The sequence below is a fragment of the Esox lucius genome, chromosome 10 (genome assembly GCF_011004845.1).
Source record: "Esox lucius isolate fEsoLuc1 chromosome 10, fEsoLuc1.pri, whole genome shotgun sequence".
Classification (NCBI taxonomy): domain Eukaryota; kingdom Metazoa; phylum Chordata; class Actinopteri; order Esociformes; family Esocidae; genus Esox; species Esox lucius.
Window position 1 is genome coordinate 13,219,455 of NC_047578.1, and position 22,451 is coordinate 13,241,905.

Genomic DNA, 22,451 nt, shown 5'->3' on the forward strand with positions numbered 1-22,451 from the left:
CAAGAATGAGTGGGCGGGCACTCACATTCTGTTAGGGTTCATTTGTTTTGCAGCTTTCCACTGGTAGATCACAACTCTGTTAAATAGGTTTCAGCCAAGCACCCCATCCCATATCTAGTGCACACTTAGTACTTTGAAACAGATGTTTGGGACACAGACATATATTGACTCTGATGCTGAGTTGTCAGTAGGTGGTGGTAACACAGCCCTGATGCTCCTTGTGGGATTAAACCATGCCATGTCTATTACATCTCCACAAACAAGGTCAGCCATATCCCAGGAGGAGTCATGGGAAAAGCTATAATTATTTCGTTTTTTTTTTTTTAAAAACAACAACAGTACCCATCATTTTTTTAAATGGATTGTTGATGATTGATCTTGGGATAAGAGTCGAGCTGCTTGTGTTGTATTTGGTATTTAAAATGTGGGAGTATCGACAAAGCTTAAAGAAATCATGATGCGTGAACAACTTCACCTTACATAGACTTAATAGTTCAGGTGTAATGGTAATCACCCATGGTAAATATGAATGTGTACAAAACTTTAGCTTATCTCTGTAACCCTTGGTTGATGGAACAATGAACAATAGAAATATTTAGATGAAAGCCTAATATTGGAAAAACATTGTCTACGTTACCATTTATGTTCTAGGTAGACAGTCCATGAAAGACTACAAGGCTATCAACTGAAAGGCAACCATACACAATATACACTCACCTAAAGGATTATTAGGAACACCTGTTGAATTTCTCATTAATGCAATTATCTAATCAACCAATCACATGGCAGTTGCTTCAATACATTTAGGGGTGTGGTCCTGGTCAAGACAATCTCCTGAACTCCAAACTGAATGTCAGAATGGGAAAGAAAGGTGATTTAAGCAATTTTGAGCGTGGCATGGTTGTTTGTGCTAGACGGGCCGGTCTGAGTATTTCACAATCTGCTCAGTTACTGGGATTTTCACACACAACCCTTTCTAGGGTTTACAAAGAATGGTGTGAAAAGGGAAAAACATCCAGTATGCAGCAGTCCTGTGGGCGAAAATGCCTTGTTGACGCTAGAGGTCAGAGGAGAATGGGCCGACTGATTCAAGCTGACAGAAGAGCAACTGTGACTGAAATAACCACTCGTTACAACCAAGGTATGTGACGTCAGAGGTCATGAATGCTCACTTCCTGTGAAGCTCTACCAACTACAGACTGATACTGACATTCCCGCAGGTCAGTCTTATTATTAATACATCAACAGTGTTGTGTCTTGCTCCAAACCTACGTGGGCCTTCTTGGATGACGTGCCGTGAAGGTGGCGTAGTGAAAGATGAATTATGCCATTATCAAAAAGTAGCAATGCCTTTATTTATACTTCATAATCCAAAACAATGGGCACAAATATAATGGAGTTTACGAAAACTACATTCCACTCTATATAAAGAGTCTTTGTTCTTGGCTACAATGCTTTTTGTGTTGGTCTGCCTGAACCCTCACTGTATTTCAGGGAGTGGGTGCTGGGCACCACCCTGGTCTTGCACCACATGGCACAACAAAAAAAAAAAAATTTTATTGTGTGTTGAGCCGTTAATTGCCCTAGTGATATTGTAAATGGACCTATATCTTCAGATACTGTATTTGCATCTCATTGTGTTTTATTGTTTACAATACATAATTTACATGTTATATCTTTAGCTAGAATAGAAATTGGTTACAATAGAGTGCACAGAAACAAGGCAAGAAGAAATGTAATTTTGAGTTGTTATATAATCAAAGAATACAAACATATGTGATAGTAAAAGTTAAATGAAAATGAAAAATGGCAAGCTGGTCTCTTACCAGAATATAACACTTTTTTTAATCTAGCTGTAATACAGTAAAGCTATTCACGCCAATGACTATTTTTTTCAGGGAGCTCAGGTCAGCTGCATAAACACATGCGTATTCTTTAACGTCCATATATATTATACATATACAAGTAGAAAAATCAAAACTTTAGCTAACACATTATGCTTGTGATATTTGCAAACATTTCAATGTTCTTCATGTAGGAAAACCAGTAGCAGAGGCAGACATGCAAAACAAGAAAGTTTATAAGATATATCCATATAAAAATATATTTAGTGTGATGTAGTATTCAATCTATTGTTTGCTTTATAGTTTTAGCAACTCCGGTAAAATTCCGAGATTCACAAAGAGATTAAGTACCCTTCACAAGCTCAGTTCATTTACTGGCTCAGAAGAAAGGGTGAGGTTAACATTAACTTCACTTGTCATCCATATGAATCTTAATTGACCTTTTCAGGGCTTTTCGGGGATTCCCCTAAGTGACTTGTGTCAGGTTGACATTTCTTGTTCCCTCTGAAAAGCAGTATTCAACCTCTGACCTGGAATAAACAATTTCTGTTCGTTTAAGAGCAGTTGAAGGACAGAAACAGTGATGTTTATTAGTCTTCTTGGTCGTTATTGCAGTCGGCACACAAGATTTGGTCCCGGTCGGGGAAGAAGCCGGCCCCAACCAGGGAAACAGAGCAACAGGAACACTTGAAGCAGGGCTGGTGCCACTGCCGGTCCTGGAAAGAAATGTATTTCCCCTCGCCAAACCCTGGAGGTGAAAAAAGGCTTGTTAGCACCTATGAAATAATATTCTATACAGTGCATTTGAAAAAGTACTTAGAGCCCTTCACATTTTTTCTTTTACATTACAGCCATATTCAAAAAATCCCCCATAATGACCAAGCAAAAATAAATGTTGGCAAATTTATTAAAACCTGAAACAAAAATATTACCCTTACACAAGTATTCAGACTCCCATACTGAACCCCCTTAAAGGACCTTTGGCAGCGATTAAAGCTTTGAGTGTTCTTGGGTATGAGGCTACAAGCTTGGCACACCTGTATTTGGAGTTTCTCCTATTGTTCTGAAAAACATCCCCACAGCATTATGCTGCCGATACCATGCTTCACAGTAAGGATTGTATTGACCAGATTTCCTCCAGACAACACTTGGCATTCAGGCCAAAGAGTTCAATCTTGGTTTCATCAGACCATATAATCTTGTTTCTCATGGTCTGAGAGTCTTTTGGGTGCCTTTTGGCAAACTCCAAATGGGCTGTCGTGCCTTTCACTGAGGAGTGGCTTCTGTCTGTCACTATACCATAAAGGCCTGATTGGTGGAGTGCTTCAAAGATAAATTCCAGAAGGACAACTATCTCCATGAAGGAACTTTGCAGCTCCGTCAGGGACCATCAGGTTCTTGATCACTTCCCAGAACAAGGCCCTTCTCTCCCAAATTGTTCAGATTGTGTTGTTGGTTCCAACATTCTTCCTTTTAACAATGATGGAGGCCACTGTGTTCTTGAGATCCTTCAAGGCTGCAGAAATGTTTTGGTACTCATCCCCAGATCTGTGCCGACCCAATCCTGTCTCAGAGCTCCACAAACAATTCCTTTGCCCTCATGGCTTCGTTTTACTCTGACATACATTGTCAACTATGTGACACTACATAGATGTGTGTGCAATCCAAATAATTTCAGAATCATGACCAGTCAACTGAATTTACCACAGGTGGACCCTAATCAATTTTTCCAAACATCTCAATGATGATCACTGGAAACCGGATCCACCTGAGCAAATTTTTTTGTCTCATAGCAAAGGGTCTGAATACAGTGAATAAGTATTCTTTAAAATAAATTAGTAGAACTTTCTAAAAAACAGTTTTTGCGTCATCTTTACGGGGTATTGTGTAATTTAAGAAAATGTGGATAAAATCTGAATGCTTTGCACTGTAACCGAGATGGCACAATTTTTTATACAGTATTGTGTGCTGCCTTCAAACAGAGCCAGGTCATTGGTAGTACACTCAAAAGAGAACAGGGTTTCATTTAGGATTTTGACTTTGTTTCCATAGAAACCTTAAACACTTAAAATAACAGGTGCATGTTAAGGGAAACACTACAAAACATAAACATTTATACTGTGGGTAATTATATGGTTGGCTGTGGTTAACAGGGCTGAACATCCTCTGTTCTGTGTCCAGCTGAAACACTAGCATTCTAAACACAGCCACAGGCTCTCCCAGTGTATTTACAGTATGAATGTTCGGTGTTCAGCTGAAACACTGGCATTCTAAACACAGCCACAGGCTCTTCCAGTATATTTACAGTATGAATGTTCTCTGTTCTCTGTGTTCAGCTGAAACACTGGCATTCTAAACACAGCCACAGGCTCTTCCAGTATATTTACAGTATGAATGTTCTCTGTTCTCTGTGTTCAGCTGAAACACTGGCATTCTAAACACAGCCACAGGCTCTTCCAGTATATTTACAGTATGAATGTTCTCTGTTCTCTGTGTTCAGCTGAAACACTGGCATTCTAAACACAGCCACAGGCTCTTCCAGTATATTTACAGTATGAATGTTCTCTGTTCTCTGTGTTCAGCTGAAACACTGGCATTCTAAACATAGCCATAGGCTCTTCCAGTATATTTACAGTATGCCTGTGTTCCGGAACGAAGGACCATGTTCTGGTCTGTTAAAAAGTGGAACAATGGAAAAGCATTGTGTTTGTACTGAATGGCACTCTTTTCCCTGAAGGCACTCTTTGACTAAGGCTCTGTGGGTGCTGGTGAAAGAAATACATTGCATAAGGAATAGAGTGTCATCCAGGACATCCCAAAGTATTACACTTTGTAGCAGACATGGTGTTTCAAATCAACTATTATGTAGTCAAATGGAGAAGGAGGTAACCTGTGATGGGCGAGTTACAGGCGGCACACTTCTGGGCGTAGAGGTTGCTGAAGCACTTGACACAGTACGGCGTGTCTCCCTGAGACGTAAAGGGCTGACCGGCCAGCTGTGTCTTGCAGCCCTTGCACACAAAACACTCCTTATGCCACGTCTCATCCTTGTAGGTCACGCCACCTGTCGCCAGCGCCTACGGAGGACACAAACCCATCAACCATGCTGGCCGGATCTGAAATGCTCTCTCGAGAGGAACCTGGTTTGTACTGATAACGTCAATAAGAGTGTCAGGTGGATGATAGTGAAGGTTTGACTTGAGGGAGGCCTCTGTTCACCTTTTTGCAGTGGCTGCATCGCGGAGCGAATCTGCCCTCGTAGCAAGGCACACAGAAGTAGTTATCTTTGTCTGGGATGAAGGACTGGTCACCGATTGGCTTCTCACAGCCGTGGCACACAAAGCAGTTCTCGTGCCATGCAGAGCCTCCATACTCCAACTTCTTTGAGCCTACCAGAGTGAGAGCGATGGGGAAGGAGAGAGCGATGGGGAAGGAGAGTTGGAGGCAAAGAAAGAGGGATTGAGAGGTGGAAGAACAGACAGGTTTGGTCATAAATCGGTCTACAGGAGTACTGACCGGTCTGTGTACAGTAAGTCAACCCAATTACAGGTTTGGGTGCCATGTTAGACACTGGAGTTCTGGATTACAATGTCAACACTTAGGATTGCATAATATCCAAATGCTCACACGCCTACTAATGCTATAGGCATAGCAGGATGATTCTGAAAAACCTAACCTGTTTGGACATTTTCTACCAATATACATCAATGTACCTATATTTAAAATTGTAGACATTTTATTAACACCCTTATCTAGAACAACTGAAATGAGTGATCCCATACATTTTATTACCTACAATACTATAATAGTTACTCTTTAGTTTAGTTACAGAGGTAGGCGAGGGGATAATGAGCCAATTGGAAATAGCCAGGACACTGGGGTTAAAACCTCTACCTTTACAACCCCCCACACCATTGCATCTTTATTACCTCACAGTCATAATAATTAGTTTATATAAACCTATTTGGCTCGGTCTTGCTGAAACGTTACACAGGATTCTTGATTGCAATATCCTATGATATTATTAATAGATTTTTCAGAATTATGACTTCTGTAATTCCAATAAGTGACTTGAAGCGTGTGGAGTTTGCCAAGGTCTAACACATACTTTCATAACCTACTTAACTGTGCCTCTAAAACACGAAAGCAAACCGTGCCTATTAATATTTGTTTCAAGTCTCAGTCATGGGCCATGTTTTATGAGCTTTGGGTCCCACAGGGAGTGTGAGTTAGGAACCATAGGGAGTGGGTGTTGGGACCCACAGGGAGCTCAGCCAGTGAGTCAGCTGCATTTTAAAGGTGGGTGGGGGGGCAGCGTAGCATTTAACTGCAGTAAACACATCCGGCTCCCAGCTGGTTGTGTAACGCTGCCATGTCACAAAAGCCCCGGGGCCAGTGTTCAGCTGGAAGGCACTTCCAGTCAAGCGACTAGACAATCACATAGTCACATCTAAGCTGTGTCACACCCTGGCAAATCAACAAGAAAATACATTAGCCTTTTAATGTTATCCCCAACTAGGTGTAAGAACTCATACATCAATACTTGATCAATCAATCAAATGTATTTCTAAAGCCCTTTTTACACCAGCAGTTGTGACCCAGTTCTTTTACAAAACACTTTGTGACAACTGATCACCCTCCACACCGTCCCGGACAAGTGGAAGTTCTGTTTTTTTTAAAGGAAATAGAAAGAGTCTGTGACACAATTAAAGTTTTTTTAAACTCTTTCATATTTACTCAGTTTGCTTTCTTTATTATTATTTATTCATTTATAACTATTATTCTAGTCAAGACTACAGTGTGGGAGATCTAGTTTAAGGAGTTCCATTGAACCAGCTATACTCGGTTAATGCTTGAGTGACATTGACTGACAGCCCTGACTTACTCAGCAGTTGCGACAGTGATTTTCCAGGTATTGCCTGCCTAGCAGTTAGGGCTGTAAGAATAGGAGTTACGTAACCACATGCTAAAAGATCAGTTATGTTGTTTTTTATGTGCTTTTATACCACCTCATATATGGTGGAGTTTTAATGTTCTTCTCAAGGTTTGTAATCACCATTTATTCTGTAAGTGCATTTGTACATACCCAGACTTTTGCCTGGTGCAAAGTGGCTGCTGGTGGTAGATAATACATTGCTCAAAATAATGTAGGGAACACAATCATCACAGTATAAAACCAAGTCAATTAATATTGAGGGATATTAATCTGTCCAGTTAAGAAGCATAAGCAATTGTGAATCATTGTCTCCTGTTTTGACAACAGGTGAGGCGGCAACAGCCAGACAACCCCCAAAAAGTGAATAGTTTTGCAGGTGGTGGCCACAGACATTGTTCTATCCTTATCCATCCTGACTGATTGTTCTCTAGTTTTGCGTTTTGCTAGTGTCCTTGTCACTACTGGTAGCATGAGGCGGTACCTGCAGCCCATTCAGGTTACACAGGTAGTCCAGCTCCTAAAGGATGGCACATCCATATGTGCCGTCACAAGAAGGTTGGCTGTGTCTCCAGTGCTTGAAGTGGGAAAAAAAAGGTGCAGGTACTCTTTCATTTGCATATCATTACATTTGAGATTGTTACAGTGTCTAGCTCTGGCACACGCATTCTTTTATTGCCTTTCTGAAGCCAGGCTAACATGACTTACAATTTAAAATTCAACACACTTTTTCTAAGTTTCTAGGTTTTGGATTTCACCAGTAAAAAATGTTTACGCTCAGGCGGAAGCCGCAGCCATCAGACAGCTCCTGATAGGGTGAACCGACTGCTTGCCTTTACGTGATTCGTCAAGATCTTTAGTAAGTCACGTATTGGGTAGTGTAGTTACACTTGGGTAGCCCTCTGGGTAGTGTAGTTTATGTAACATTACGTTAGGTCATTACAAATTTCTCCGACACTGACGCTTTTTCTGTCAGTGGTAGAGTACCGGCTGCATGTGAGAAGTAGCGGTACGCAAGAAAAAGTGCAGGTACGCTTAAGAGTAAAATGTAGAAGTGCCGGTACTGCGTACCGGTGAGTACCGCCCCACTTCGAGCACTGTGTGTCTCCCAGTACCATCTCAAGAGCATGGAAGAGATACCAGGAGATGGGCTGTTACAAAAGGAGAGCTAGACAGGGCCGTAGAAGGGCATCAACCCAGCAGCAGGTCTGGTATCTGCTCCTTTGTGCTTGGAGGAACAGAAGGAGCACTGACGTAGCCCGTTGGAGGTCATTTTGTAGGGCTCTTGGCGTGCAACTTTCTGACCAAACTGTCAGAAACAGACTCCATGAGGGCCTGACGTCCTCTAGTGGGACCTGTGCTCACAGCCCAGCACCATGCAGCTCGATTGGCATTCGCCAGAGAACACCAGAATTGGCAGGTCCGCCATTGGTGCCCCGTTCTCTTCACAGATGAGTGCAGGTTCACACTGAGCACATGTGACAGGATGTGAAAGAGTCTAGAAACGCCATGGTGAATGTTATGCTGCCTGAAACATTATCCAGCATGACCGGTTTGGCAGTGGGGCAGTGATGGTCTGGGGAGGCAAATCCTTGGAGGGTTGCACAGACATCCACGTGCTAGCCAGTGGTACCCTGACTGCTGTTAGGTATCAGGGTGAAATCCTCAGACCCATTGTCAGACCTTATGCTGGCGCAGTGGGCCCTGGGTTCTTCCTGGAGCAGGACAATTCCTGGCCTCATGTGGCCAGAGTGTGTAGGCAGTTCCTGAATGATGAAGGCATTGATGCCACTGACTGCCCTCACGTTCCCCAGACCTGAATCCAATTGAGAACCTCTGGGACATTATGTATCAGTGCATCCGACACCGCCAAGTAGCGCCACAGACTGTCCAGAAGTTCACTGATGCCCTGATCCAGGTCTGGGAGGAGATCCGCCAAGACACAATCCGCCATCTCATCAGGAGCATGCCCAGACGATGTCCGGAGTGCATACAGACATGTGGGGGCCATACACACTACTGAGTCACATTATGAGTTGCCGTGATGAAATTCACGCAAGTTGGAACAGCCAGTGATTTCAACAGTCTAGTTTTATTTTCGATGTGAGTTTGAATCCAGCACTCAATCGGTTGATGATGTCATTTTTTTTAATCTTTAAAATATTTTGTTCATTTAAGTGTTCCCTTAATATTTCTGAGCAACGTATATATCCGGAGGGAATATACTATCGATAGACTACACAAAATCTACTTTAGTCTGCATATATTTTTGATACTTTACATGAATGTATCGGCTGCCAATGTCTTGCTCAAGGAAAACAGCAGCAGGAGTGGGTCCTACCTGGCATGACAGTCTTGTTGCAGGCCACACACTTGGAGGAGAACTCGTTGCAGTAGCAGTCGTTGCACAGCAGCGCCTCCCCCTGGCTGGTGAAGGGCTCGTCCGCCAGCGAGCGGTCGCAGCGGAAACAACGGAAACATTGCTCGTGGTAGTGCCGGTCCTCGTAGAACAGCTCCTGGAGAAGGAGAGGACGAAAGGGCAGGGTCAGAGTAAGATTACTTGGTGAAAGATCATTCAAATCAGCTCGTGGGCAGAGATATCGGAGGATGGGTTGGTAGTAATGGCTGTATATGGAATAAATGGAAGGGTATTTAGCACATGAATGTGAGGTAATGAAAACCATGCTGCCCGTACAAAAGCAAAACAAAATAACTCAATGAACTAAAGGTTCGCCTTCAACACAGCAACACAGTGAACTTGCAGAAATCGAGTGAGGTTCTTATAGTGCAGTAGGTCTTACGCTGCTATATTATTGTGCTGGGGGAGTAGGGTCAGTTCTCCTTCTCCACTATAAATCCTTGTCGACTGCATTTTCTAAATTGCCCTGTTTTAAACTTAGGAGGACATAGGGTCTTGGCCCACACCTGCGGAGTACCAGGCTTGAAAGACTCATTGCTGTCCCAGTCCAAAGTCCTCCTGGTTGTGTTGCAGATCAAGATGATACCTGATGATTTCAGCTGCCACTCTGCTGACCCCCCCCCCTCCCCAGATTGCCCCTGTCATTGTCCATCTGGTCATGCTTCTGACCTAGAAAAGGTTTAAATAGACTCTGGACTCAGCCACCATGCATTTTATTAACTATTACATTTGTACTCTTAATATGTTCATCTGGCACTGGTCACCCCTCTGAGCCCGGTTCCTCTCTAGGTTTCTTCCTAAATTTCAGCCTTCATAGGGAGTTTTTCCTAGCCACTGAAATTCAACACTACCTTTGTTTGCTCCTTGGGGTTTAAGGCTTTAAGAATTATTTGGTTTTTCAGTTTGACTTTGCATGGCTATTCAATCATTGTTCAGGTTTAAACAAATTCTTCAGTAAATACACAAGTGATTTACAACATATTTACCCAAAAACATTTATCTGAACCACAAATCAACTTTAAAAGCATTGTCTGTGTTTTACTGTTTGCATAGTTACTGCTCTTACTGCTCCTTAGTATGACAGAACAGGTAACTGCCGTCAAAACAGTGTGAATCAAAACCAAAGCGCGAGAACTTACTACTGTTTTACTCAGATTTTGTAGTTAGTGAACAATCAACATTTTCCTGGACAAATTACAATGGCCCAACTACAAACATCTCTGACCACCCTCCACGTCATAATTTCTGCATTCATCATTTGCTTTCACAATGTATTTGAATAGACCTGTTTACAAGGTTTTACAGCATAAATCTAACTTCATTATAAACCATTTCAGTAAATATTGAAACAGTGCCCAGAACAATCCACCACCATCCGTATGCTCCAGGTCAACGGCAACGCAAGCAAAACTCTTCAAAGACAGCCCATGATGAATACCTCACAATGTTCTGGGTGAAAACAATAATAATCCATTTGATTTGACAGGTACGTGTTTTTTTTTTTACAGAACCCGTACAGCAGAGCGGATGAAGACGGATGAGTGCCGTGACTGTGTGTATTGTGTGGAGGAGGGTGAAGAGGGAGGCGCGCCAAAGCTAACAGGACCTTGATTTACTGCCAGTCCATCCAATGGAGTCCATTACTCTGGGGTCACTCGTGCCCCGTGGCGTCTAAGGGTGTTCCCTCTAACCCTGTGTTTTCATTTGGCTTTAACCAAAGGCCTTAATGTCTGCCTGGAGTAGCTCAAAGGGGTTTTGCAGACATCTTGGTTTTTGCCAAAAAAGCTTGAACGATAGGTTTTCCAAGAACTCCAGCTGTTCTTTAGAAGCCACTATAATTGAAGACATGAAGAAATACAAGAAGAAATACACACACACACACACACACACACACTTGTGTATGCACTCAGAAAAACAGACACGGATACATACAAGAGAAAACCTCAAAAATGAAACAAAGATAGAAAGAAATGTAGACAGAAAACACCCAGTTGCCACGAGTAAACACACTCACACATTTAACATATGCTTAACACATTTGCACAAACACACACACACACACACACACGAAGGCCCTTGTTTACACTTACCCTTGCATTGTGTGCGATGAGCTCCTTACACTCCTGGCAGGTGTTGGCGTACAGCCGGTCGTAGCAGGGGATGCAGTGGGGAACGTCCTCCACCTGGATGTATTTGCGTCCATAAAGAGACTCCTTGCACTCCCCACAGTCAAAGCGGTCACTCATGTTGGATCACTCCTGAAACGATACGTCCCCAGCCCTGTGAGCGAACGTTTTGCTGAGGGAAGGAGAGGGCTTTGGAAACTGGGGAGGGTGGAGGGAGAGGGAGGTGGGATGGGGTTAGGGTGAACGTGGGGGTCACGGTTGTGGAGAGAGAAGCTAGTTAGGGAGGGTGAGAGAGAGGGGTGAGTTAGGGAGTGAGTGCGAGAGGGCTGACGCACGAGAAATTACTGCCTTTCAACGGTCATTGCTCAGCGGTAAGAGACAGAGATGAGAGAGAGACACAGATGAGAGAGAGACACAGATGAGAGAGAGAGAGAGAGAGAGAGAGAATGAGATAAAGATAGTTCATGTTTGAGAGACATTCCCATGTAAAAAAAAAAAAAAAAGAAAACGAAAATAATACAACCTAAATGTAGTTCCAGGGTAATACGTAAACATGATGTTCTCTTTTCTATCCTGTTCTCATTTAAAAAAATAAATGAAACCCTAGGCTAGTTGGGCATGGAGAAACAACCGCTACGTAATATTCATGGTAGAGCTGCGCTAGTGCTGCGGGCTTCTCCGTTTCACAGGGGATCCTGGAGGGAACTGCCTCAAAGTGACAATGGTAAACAGTCCACGATAGCATAACAGAGGACATGATGAACAAATGTCCCATATTGGGACATTATCTGAAACACAGCTCTACTGTATACAAAATAAACAGTCAACGCTACACACAGACTCAACAGTAAAACTACAGGGCACCTACGTCATACAGGTCTTATATCATCATACATACCGCAACACTGCCTCAGACGCATGCTGTCAGTCAGACACTTTAAACAGCAGTAAACCAGACTGGGCTGTGTGAGACCACTAAGACCCTAGCTTGGTCTCAGAATGGTTTCTGGTTTTTGTGTGTGTCCCTTCTAACAAGTAGGTATTTTCAGCAATGATCAACCCGAGCAAATGAGCGATTGGTATTTTAAAGGCCTTGCCCATGGACAGAACGACCTTGCCAGGTCAGGGATTCCGATAAAGCCATCTTTCAGTCAATAACCGCTTTGCTACCCAGCTGCCCTTTTGCCTACTCCATTGTCATTGTGAAATCAATTGAGCAGAGAGAGTCTAGCCGGGACAGACTTGCTACCAGAGCCCTGATCGAAACTACCTGACCGCATGCCCTGCTGGCGTTCATGAGACTGACATGTCACATGGTGAGAAGGGAGGACAGAGTGGAAACAGTTCCCCCTGTAATGAGACAGACAAAACACCCTCAGGCTGTTTCTTATGTCTGTAAGGAGTCTGTGACTCTGGGTCAGATACAGTCATGTGAAAAATGATGTACGCCTCCTGGAAAGACATCTTACATTTTTTACTAAATATTTGGACACATGGATATTTGAACATGGATGTTTGTTGATAAAAGTAAACAAATCACACACATTGTTGTTGTTTTTTGTACTTTGAAAGCATTTACACAATTAAAATAAACAGAGATGCATCTGTCAGTGGTGTTGAGGTGAAGATTACATATCCAAATATGTCCAAATATGTAAAAGGACCCAAGGGTTGTACTTAATGTTTCACAAGACTGTATGTACACCAGCAGTGGAGAAAAACATCTGGGAAAAATGAGATACTAGTCGTATCTTTTCATATGGAATGGGAAACGCAAAAAGGTTTCAACAAGGTTTAGATTTGGGCCTAAACCTGGGAAACAGGGCTGTAAAGGCTGGAACGGCATGGCTTCCAAAAGTTCTAAAGAGTTTAGGTACCACGGGCTCAAGATCACAATGTCATGAATCTGGAATTTCCAGAGACTCTAAAGGCAGATACATAAATGTTTCTCTTGGAAGCCGTTTTGTTTAGAATTTCCCCCCTCTTTTCAGGGTAAAGAATACCCTTGAAATGCTTTTAGAACGTCAGAAAGTGAAGAGTGACTAGGGGGAGGAGGCCGTGCGCCATTACAATAACGCGTAGCTGAGAAACAGGCCGGGCTTTCATTTTTAAAATGGAGTGAAGGTGTGAAGTGTTCAGAAGCCCCTTCTGAGCCTACAATGCCCTGTCAAACTGAAGAAACCCAGGGACTGGCTGGAACCCCTAAACCCTAGTGCTTATAATATCCCTACAGGGCTCTGGCCATATGTAGAGCACTATGTAGGGAAAAGGGTGTCATTTGGGAAGCAGAACCTGCACTCCAATAAAGCAGTTTTTTTTTTTTTTTACAGGTATTGCGTTAAATGTAGTGGAACCAACAAGTTATTTGCATCTGGTCCATTAAGGAGTCGGCTCAGCGGTTGCGTATACGTGCCATTCAAATGACTCGCCTCAGACTTCGTTTACCACTATGAACCCTTGTAAAAACAACACAGAGCTTACAAAAAAGAACTGGCAAAAGAACAACTCTTGTTTTATCTACCCTATTTATCTATTTTGTTTATAATCAAGCAACAGAAAACTTGGCTGAGCAGCTTCCAGAAAATTTATTAACAGCAGAGCATTTGAACATTCAGTCATATCCTCCCTGTGATAAACCAGGCTGCGTCGGTCTACAGTGTAGAGGCTATTCAAGGTTAGAGACACATGGACAAAACACGAAAAAGACAAAAGCCCAGTCCATCCCACTCCATGTCTGTTTTGTGTCCGTCTATTGTCAGAGTGTTGGAAATCAGCTTGACTTCCCCTGTTGATGGTTGAGCTTTTATTCTATTCTATTCACCTCAAGAACCACTGCGATGGGAAAAACAATGGCCTTCCTTCCGGAGATAGTTCCTCATTCTACACGGCTCTCCGAGGCCTCAGTACCACATCTGCAAATGCATTGTTTTGTACTCCAGCTGTTGTTTTGTTATTAAAGTCGGCCTTATGACATTCCTTTCCACAAAAGCGCAAAATAATTATAGAAAAAGGATTCTAGAATTTACGATGGTGTTTCACAAGAGTGTAAACCCCATATTCTCTGGCTTCATACAAAATCCCATTCTAAAATGCTAACTTTTGGGGGTCCCGAGTGGCGTAGTGATCTATGACACTTTCTCACAGTGCAGCTGCATCAATGCGACCAGAGGTTCTAACACTGGCCGTGGCCCCGTGGCATACCAACCGTTCCCTGGGGTCCTGCAGAGGGCGATCCAAATGTGTTCAGCGCCATCTGTGGAGGATGGGTACGATGCTTCCACGCCCGGTCACACTTTATGCAGTTAAACGTGCTCTCCTCAAAGTACTGTTGTTGCAATCAGCCAAGGTCATATTCTAGCCACAATCCAGTGATAATCTTCAGGACTTGGTTAATATTCCTGAAATACTTCCTGTGAATTCATTAATGAATTATGTTGGGCCTACACCACCATTTCTTTCTTTTTTACACCTCATTTATACAGTGTCCAGACATTCCTGTAATAAGAGCTACTGTAGTACAAAGACCTCTTCCTAAACTGCATGTCCTTTCCAGCTGTGGGAGAGAAGACTGACCCCTGAAGCAGTCACGTCAGCATGGAAACACTTCCTCAGTGGTTCCTCATCAAGATGATGACACGTGGTTGTGTAACACATGAATGTGGCCTGGCTAGAGAAGCAAAATAGAGAGGATGCCTCATACTGAGAAGAGTACGACAATTACCTAAACAGTAAGAGTGGGCCAAAACACACGTGAACCCCCACACACACACACACACACACACAAACTAACTCAACAAATATCATAACCCACTGGACTGGCATTGTTTTCGGAGCCACAAATGGACCGGACCCATCGTTCTACAGGTGAGTTCCACACACGTCAAACCACATGAATGTATCGGTGTCTCAGTGATACGTTAAGTTAAACAAAAATCAATCAGTGTGAGATGTTTTTCTCCCCTAGCACTCTGCTGTTATAACTATTGGAGCTGGCTACCACAGTGGACACATCGGCATTCTTCCGTGATGTATCGTCAACGCTGGTGAAAGAGTCACCGACTCCGACGAGTATGGCAAGGCAGACAGCAACACTATCCCTCCATCTCCCACGTGGCCCAAAGACTGACCAGACATGTCCATTCCCCAGCAGAGCACTCTGAAGCCGTTTTCTTTCCAACCTAACATTTTGTTCGGAGTGTAGACCCGTGAGAGCCATGTGCGTTTATTCCTGCAGAGTGCTCCGTCTGTTTATTGTTTTCCCAGCGGAGTCGTCTGGTGTTCCCTATGCTCCACGGACCAGAATGTTCCGTGACGAAACCCATGTCACCTAGAAGTGAGAAAAAGGAGCCGCTGCCTGCAATGGAATGATCCTAAGTGTGTGGCAACAGCCTACTTACTTGGATAACGTTACCAGTTCCTTTCAAGGGTAGAAATGATCATCTGAACACAAGCCGTTAGTCCTTGTTGAAATCTGTGGCAGACCTGTAGTGCTCTCCATTTAAGTTCTGAGATTCATCAATCCACTCTACACCTTTGTATAGGCTGTTCAGTTCCAAGAGACAGACAGCAGTCTTCACGACAGGAAGGAAACAAATCTATCATTCCCAGAACCAAGGTGTTTCTTTTTATTTGATATTCCCTATGTAAGCTGACACAACAAAGGTGTCAGACAAGAAACAACTTGGAAGAGCGATCCCATACAAATAATTTCCAGAACAGGGATCATTTTTTTCCCCCAGTCTCTGTCACAAATGGCACGCTGTTCATTAAATAGCGCACTACCTTCAACATGACCTAGAGGGTGATATGTAGTGCATTATGTAGGGAATACTGGGTGTTTGGGATGTAACCCAGCCTGTTTTCTCAGTATGGTGTGAGAAACATTGAGTCTCCACAGGAGCGTGTGGTCGTTAAACTGTGTTCAGTTTCTTCATTCAGCAAAAATTGCTTTTTTACTATGATCATGTCACAAGAGTGCTTAGAACAAAAATATGTTCCATATCTTGTATAGCAACAACTACAGCTACAACATATGAAACAGTAAAACACAGAAGTAACATACCGTGAGGGGTCAATTGTCAATCGATAGCTACCCCATTTTACTTGACTATTCTCTGTGAAACTGGATTATCCTACATTTAATATTGTTCCTGAAGAATAGTGATCCTGAAGAATAACATGAATAGTTAACATTTTTGTTCTGAATGTTTCAGGTCACACAACACAGCTCTCACAGGGCAGGAAATTGAAAGGGCTGAACATGGCCTGTTATATACACATTTTGAGAAAAAGGAAAAGGCTTGTCCTTTACAGCCATCGGCTGGATGACTGCACCCTCTCTCTTTCATCCAAGTACAAAGAGACCCAATATGGAGGGACTTCCTGCCGGATCACAAGGCTCTGTTAGCTGCCTGCACGCACACACAAACCCAAATGAATGAGCATTTATGAGTGTTGTTGTCTTTGAGGAGAAAGCTATCCTCGAGATATGCCATTTCTGTCATTTTCAACATTCCCAAAGCGGGATGTTTTGAGGCACCAAGTTTGCAAAACATGTCGTTTTGGATTCTTGAACATCAACCAAGCCCAACATTCCGTGACCGATGTCCTTCTAAGGTTACTTTAATCATGTTCTCTTCAAACCGACACAACTGCCCTATAGGAAACCCACTATGCCCGTATTGTGGTGTATTAATTCAAGGCAGCGAAATACTCCCTAATCTTAACTATAATCTGAATTTAATTACAAGCACTGACTGAGCAACGTTTCCACCTGCTTGTAGGGTAGTTATTAAAATATCCCTTGCTGACACTAAAACAGGAAGGCTGAGCCTGTAATCTGTCACCTGCTGATTGAGGACCAATAAAACCTTAATTAAGGAGAGGGTACGTGCTTGGCTGTGTTTAGCTCTCCAGCTGGTTGTTAGTAACAAGGCATGTTCCAGCTGAAAGCCTCCTCCGAACCGATTTCCTCCCTCACCTCTGGTGTGTATCAAAAAGAAAGGTTCCAAATCAGACAACAAATAAAAACCTCCCTTTGCCAAAGCTAAACTCGCTCTGTGTGGTTGCCATGTTTCTGATCAAAGAAAAGACGAAAGCTTAAACCTTGAGCATGACCTGTTGCAGATGTTGGTCTAATCGCGATGAATAAATAAACTGGACGTGCATAAAATGTAAAGAAATACATATCCCCACCATCTATTCAAAGTAAGTTAAGGAGTTAAGAAAGCCAAAAGATACTGCTAGTACTGCTCTTCTGTTGCTCTAGGCAACATTGTTTGCAGGGCCGGTTCTAGGCATAAGTGACATAAGTGGTCGCTTAGGGCCCCCGACTACTAAGGGAGGGGGCCCCAAATAAAATGTTGCTTAAGGCCCCCAAAAGAAGACAGCTGGGCCTGATAACACATTTCATCTGGATAATTTTGCAATGGGAATTCTACAAAAATTAAAGAAATAGCTACAGTTGGCTTGAACTGCACAATCAGCAGTCTGTTATTATCTCAAATAAATATGCATACAAAAATGTTCACAGCATTGGATGTTGGTAGCCACAGGAGGTACTTCCATGCGACTCCAGGCCCCGGGTGTTAATGTTATCAACTGTGTTTATTTTCTCAGAGCCTTTGGTGCTCCTAAGGCCTGTTGCCTGTTGTATTTGTCTTTTTTTTTTAATAAGTAACATCTTGCTGTTCAAGCAGTTTAGGACCGTTGAGGCTAGTGGTGTCGTTAGCCCTGGGCGTCTGAGGCTATAGCTTCAGATCTTTAATTAATAGCCCCAGATCTCAAATAGACCAAAAATACTCCTTGATCTATTCATCTATAATGCCGATCGCGCATGACGACAATGTAGACGTGTGTGCCACTAGCGTGTACATGGACATTTTCTGCATGTACATTCAAAACCCTGTACTTTCTGTCCCGGGCAGGGCGGGAGTGTGGGCTAAGCCCCTAATGTATTGTGATCCTAGCGACACCTCTGGTCGAGGCAAATGTTCATAGACCAGACCCAAACACCAAACCAGCTTTGAATAAAGGCAATAGCTAAATGTGAAGAATAACATTTAAATGGGTAGAATCAATTCATCTTTTTGAATTGGAATACCAAACGCATGAAAAATATAGGATTATATGGTTGTTAAAAGTTCACACACCAAATATAATATCTTAAATGGCTACCTATGATGGTGGGGAAGACTGACCCTGGACCAGGAAAACAGTTTTCCCAGAAAGGTCCATCTCCAGAAATCCTGCTGACTGGAGCACCTCCATTTATTGGATTGAAAATTTAACAGACCTAACCTTGAATGTTAGAAGTATGTGATGGAAATGCGTTGGTTCTGATTTTAGAACGACAAAAAAAAGCAAACAAATGACTTTCTTCCACACGCTGTTCTAAAAACAGCAAATTCCTCTTTTCCTTAAAATAACAAGGGAGTTCATTCTGGACGCCACCAGATTTCTGCTGGAAAATCAAAGGGGAATGACTCTTCACAAATAACCAGTTGTTTAAAAAATCGGCTATGTATATTCACCCAAAGTGAATTGACCTCACATGATGATATGGAAGTATAGTTTGCTGAATACATGTGGAAACTATTCCTTTTGGTGCCACTGGGTTTTGGTGTCTGGGAAAAAATGCTTTGCAATCTTAACTATAAGACATTACATCACTCTTGGGGATATTAGCTCATTGAGACATTTGCTTAAAAACCGGCATTTGTCCAAACAGCCTTGCTGCAGATTCTGTGAGGCTGAACATTTTACTAAATTACACAATCCATCAATCAAATGTATATATAAAGCCCTTTTTACATTAGCAGTTGTCACCAAGTGCTTTCACAAAACACCTCTCCACAAATGGTACCTGTTCAAAACGCTAATTTTGTCGTGATCTTGTTGTGGTTTGCTCACTATCAGTGATATGTGCCTCTGTCCGAGCTAACCCCAACCCCCAACATCCTTAAGTTATTTTCCTTATTCTAAAGAAAAACTAAGCTACATCCTACGCTATATCCTTCCTGTCCACAGTCTTGAATATAAGGCAGAAGTAAATATAAAACTAATGCTGGCAGGGAAAAGGAAAACGCAGGTGTGGAGACAAAGATGAAAAAAGACCAGGAGAAAAAAAAAAAGAGATGAAAGAGTAGACAGGCCGGGGAGAGGGGGCAGAGGTGTGGGGTATTGGCGAGTCGATACTGTCTGCCTCTTCGCATTGCCCTCCGCTATCTAGAAGCAGAGTCTAACTGCACATACAGTTCCAGAAAAAAATCTGAGACCACTGCACCTTTTTCTTTCCTTTTCAAGTCGACTTCATCTCCAGCTAAAGTCGAAAAGGAAGGTTTTGAGTGAGGAACCGAAGGTTTAAAATGAACAGACCACTGCAAATTGAATGCTTCTGTTCCTCACTCAAAACTTTCCTTTTAAAAAAATTTTGGAAAGCAAAGACAAAGGTGCAATGGTATCATTTTTTTCCGGAGCTGTATTTTGGCTAAGGGGTCCAGTGAACGTTATTGCTAACGATGTAGTTAGGCCACTGGGAGATGGGAGGAAGGGAACATGAGAGCGAGAGAGAGGAAACCAATCACTGTGGCCTGTGTGAGAAAACAAGACAATAAAATATGTTCCTGTTATGAGCAACGTGCATCTGTTTAATGTCTTCTATGCCTGGTGCGCATAGTGCCTACACATTTAATGAGTTAAGAAATCAACATTTCTGAGATCGCTGAAATTGACCGGTGATACCCAATTAATAAAAAATAGTTACAATAAATCGACAGTGACTCATTAATAACACGGCAGTTAGGTCTATTAAAACGGAAAACATGTGGCTGGCTCTATCCAGCACTCCCTCCAAAGAATTTAAATAGTTACAATAAGCCGACAGTTCATTTATTTTTTTAAACTGAGGAAACATTTGGTTGTCCCTATACAATTGGACAATTCACCAGGTGTGTCCATTTCCATGTCACTATTATCAGGTGCTTTCCGCAGACGTCTGGTAAATGTGAAAAAATACATTTTAACATTACTAGTCTTTTTACCCGTATTGATAAACTCAATTGTGGAAAAATAATAACATTCACCAAAACGTAACGTAGCCTAGCGTTACCATCATATGACTCTGCTCTTTGAACGACATTAAACTTTACCTTATGTACGTATGTCAGTCACCAACCAGTGCCTTGCAGCTTTTCTCCGACTGATTGACTCCAAATGATGGCAAGCAAAATCACAATCATCCGACGCAGTAGTGCTAGAAGTTAAACCAATGTGAAAGGCGTCGAGTAACCTAGGACGCCTACTATACCTCGCCGCGCACAACATCAACAGGCAAGCGCGTATAATCCCGCCCAACAGAAATGTCCCTCCTCGCTTTGGGACTGAGGTTCAGCCAGGTAACTTCAGACACAATTTCCCAGTAAAAAGAGTTACTAAGCTATTTACTGACACTGTTTGCTAACGCTGTTTTTGAGAATATATAAAGTAATTTAAATGCATGGCATAACTGTAGGCTATAACTAGGCTAAGTTGGCAAGAGAACAAGCAGATCTGTTGTTACCAGACTGCATTCCACATTACTTGACGCTGAAAGGAGTAAAAAATAAAACATAATAAAGCTTCAATTGTGTTGTCATTCAATCAGACTCAATTAAGTTCTTACAAACTCACTCAGCAGAATAAATTATCCGCGGTAACGAGAAACTGCTGGATTCCTGAAAAGAATGGAAATCGAGATATCATTTTCCTCTTCGTTTGACCTCCGTTTTCCACTACTCCAAACTGGAGGTCTGGGGTTGATTAGAGAGTTGCGTCGTGGCTCCATCCTCTTTCTACCCATTAGTCACGACAAAATGAATGAGCACATATGTAGTATGAACTAAGCTTTTTCTTAGACATAAAACTGCGATAGATATTACATTCTACTGCGTTTACTCAGTACAGCTATTTTGAAGGATGCCCCAGAGTGTAACTAGGTTTCAATTATGTAAAACAATGGAGCTTGGTGTCCATTTTGCAATCAAGTTAAATAATGGAATAAAGGTGTCTGACCTGATCCTTCCCAAAATGTACAGCTCTTAACAATCCAGCACCTGTGAGCGGTTTCATGTGACAGAAATATCCATTAGAAATTTGGAAGGAGTAATCTAAAGATACAACTATTATTGCTAATAAGACCAGGGTTGAACCTTTCTTTGCATGACAAACGAGAGAAATACGAGAGAACATAATTGCGTTTGAGAAAGTGTTAATTAATTGCATATGAGGAAGGTAAATAAGTAATTAATTTCTACAAATAGTTTTACCTAGGCTACTTTAAAATAAGGTAGACATGCCTAATAAAATGGAATAAAATGTACAGGTTTTAAATCATTACTTTAATTCCAAAATGCTGACTGCTTCTGTGCAAATTGTAACAGCAAGAAGCTGTTAATGCATTAATGTTTTCCATCGTACATTACATTTAACATAACTGGCTATTTGACTTGTCAAAACGTTTTGGGGGGAGGGTATGCACATTTTTTATGGAGATGGTCATGGGAAAATAGTTGTAATGTTGAGAAGGGTGGTGCATTCCATTATGTTTGTGATTAGGCCAATGGGCTTGAACCTGGAATGTGTAGGGCTTTTCTATGAACACAATCACTGACATAATTATCCTATGCTTTCCAGTGATTGTGTCCCTTAGTAGATCAACAGCACCATCTACTGCCCACAGTAAAAGGTTAACAGTCCAAAGTGATTTACATTTTAGTAATTTACCTTCAAGCAGACCTTTTATTAAGCAACTTACTACTTTCAGGAAGGGTGTTTTGTAAAAACACTTTGTGACAACTGCTGATGTAAAAGGGGCTTTACAAAAATACATTTGATTGATTGATACAACCAAACAACCAGTAGGGAACCATTAGGGTTCCTCTACGCACTCAGAGGGGGCCTAATGCTAGAAAAATATATACAGATTTGTATCTATTATAACTTTGTTTTGTTTTCATTGATTTAATCTTTGTGTCTTAATTGTAAGGATTTTCCAATTGAATGTCTTCAGTGTGTTGGAAAAAGAAGGGTTAATATCCAAGAGAAAGAAATAGCTGATCAGATTTTTTCTTTGGTAGTCTCCTGTAAGAAAT

The 22,451-nt window shown here is 42.1% G+C and overlaps 1 protein-coding gene across 3 annotated transcripts; it reads right to left on the minus strand.

Annotated features, from left to right (window-relative positions):
• Positions 1 to 1,336: 1,336 nt before the first annotated feature.
• Positions 1,337 to 21,109, minus strand: fhl3b (four and a half LIM domains 3b). 3 transcript variants are annotated; one of them, XM_010873501.5, is made up of 6 exons: positions 20,992 to 21,109; positions 11,287 to 11,454; positions 9,119 to 9,293; positions 5,064 to 5,233; positions 4,735 to 4,921; positions 1,337 to 2,592 (listed from the first exon to the last, which is right to left on the minus strand). In XM_010873501.5, exons 2-6 carry the CDS (start codon positions 11,440 to 11,442, stop codon positions 2,435 to 2,437), a joined length of 846 nt encoding a protein of 281 aa, XP_010871803.2. In that variant the 5' UTR covers positions 11,443 to 11,454; positions 20,992 to 21,109; the 3' UTR covers positions 1,337 to 2,434. The 3 variants fall into 3 exon arrangements, with proteins under 3 accessions (XP_010871803.2, XP_010871802.2, XP_010871804.2); XM_010873500.5 differs by lacking the exon at positions 20,992 to 21,109 and adding an exon at positions 20,472 to 20,904; XM_010873502.5 differs by lacking the exon at positions 20,992 to 21,109 and adding an exon at positions 12,221 to 12,521.
• Between the last annotated feature and the right edge of the window lie 1,342 nt (positions 21,110 to 22,451).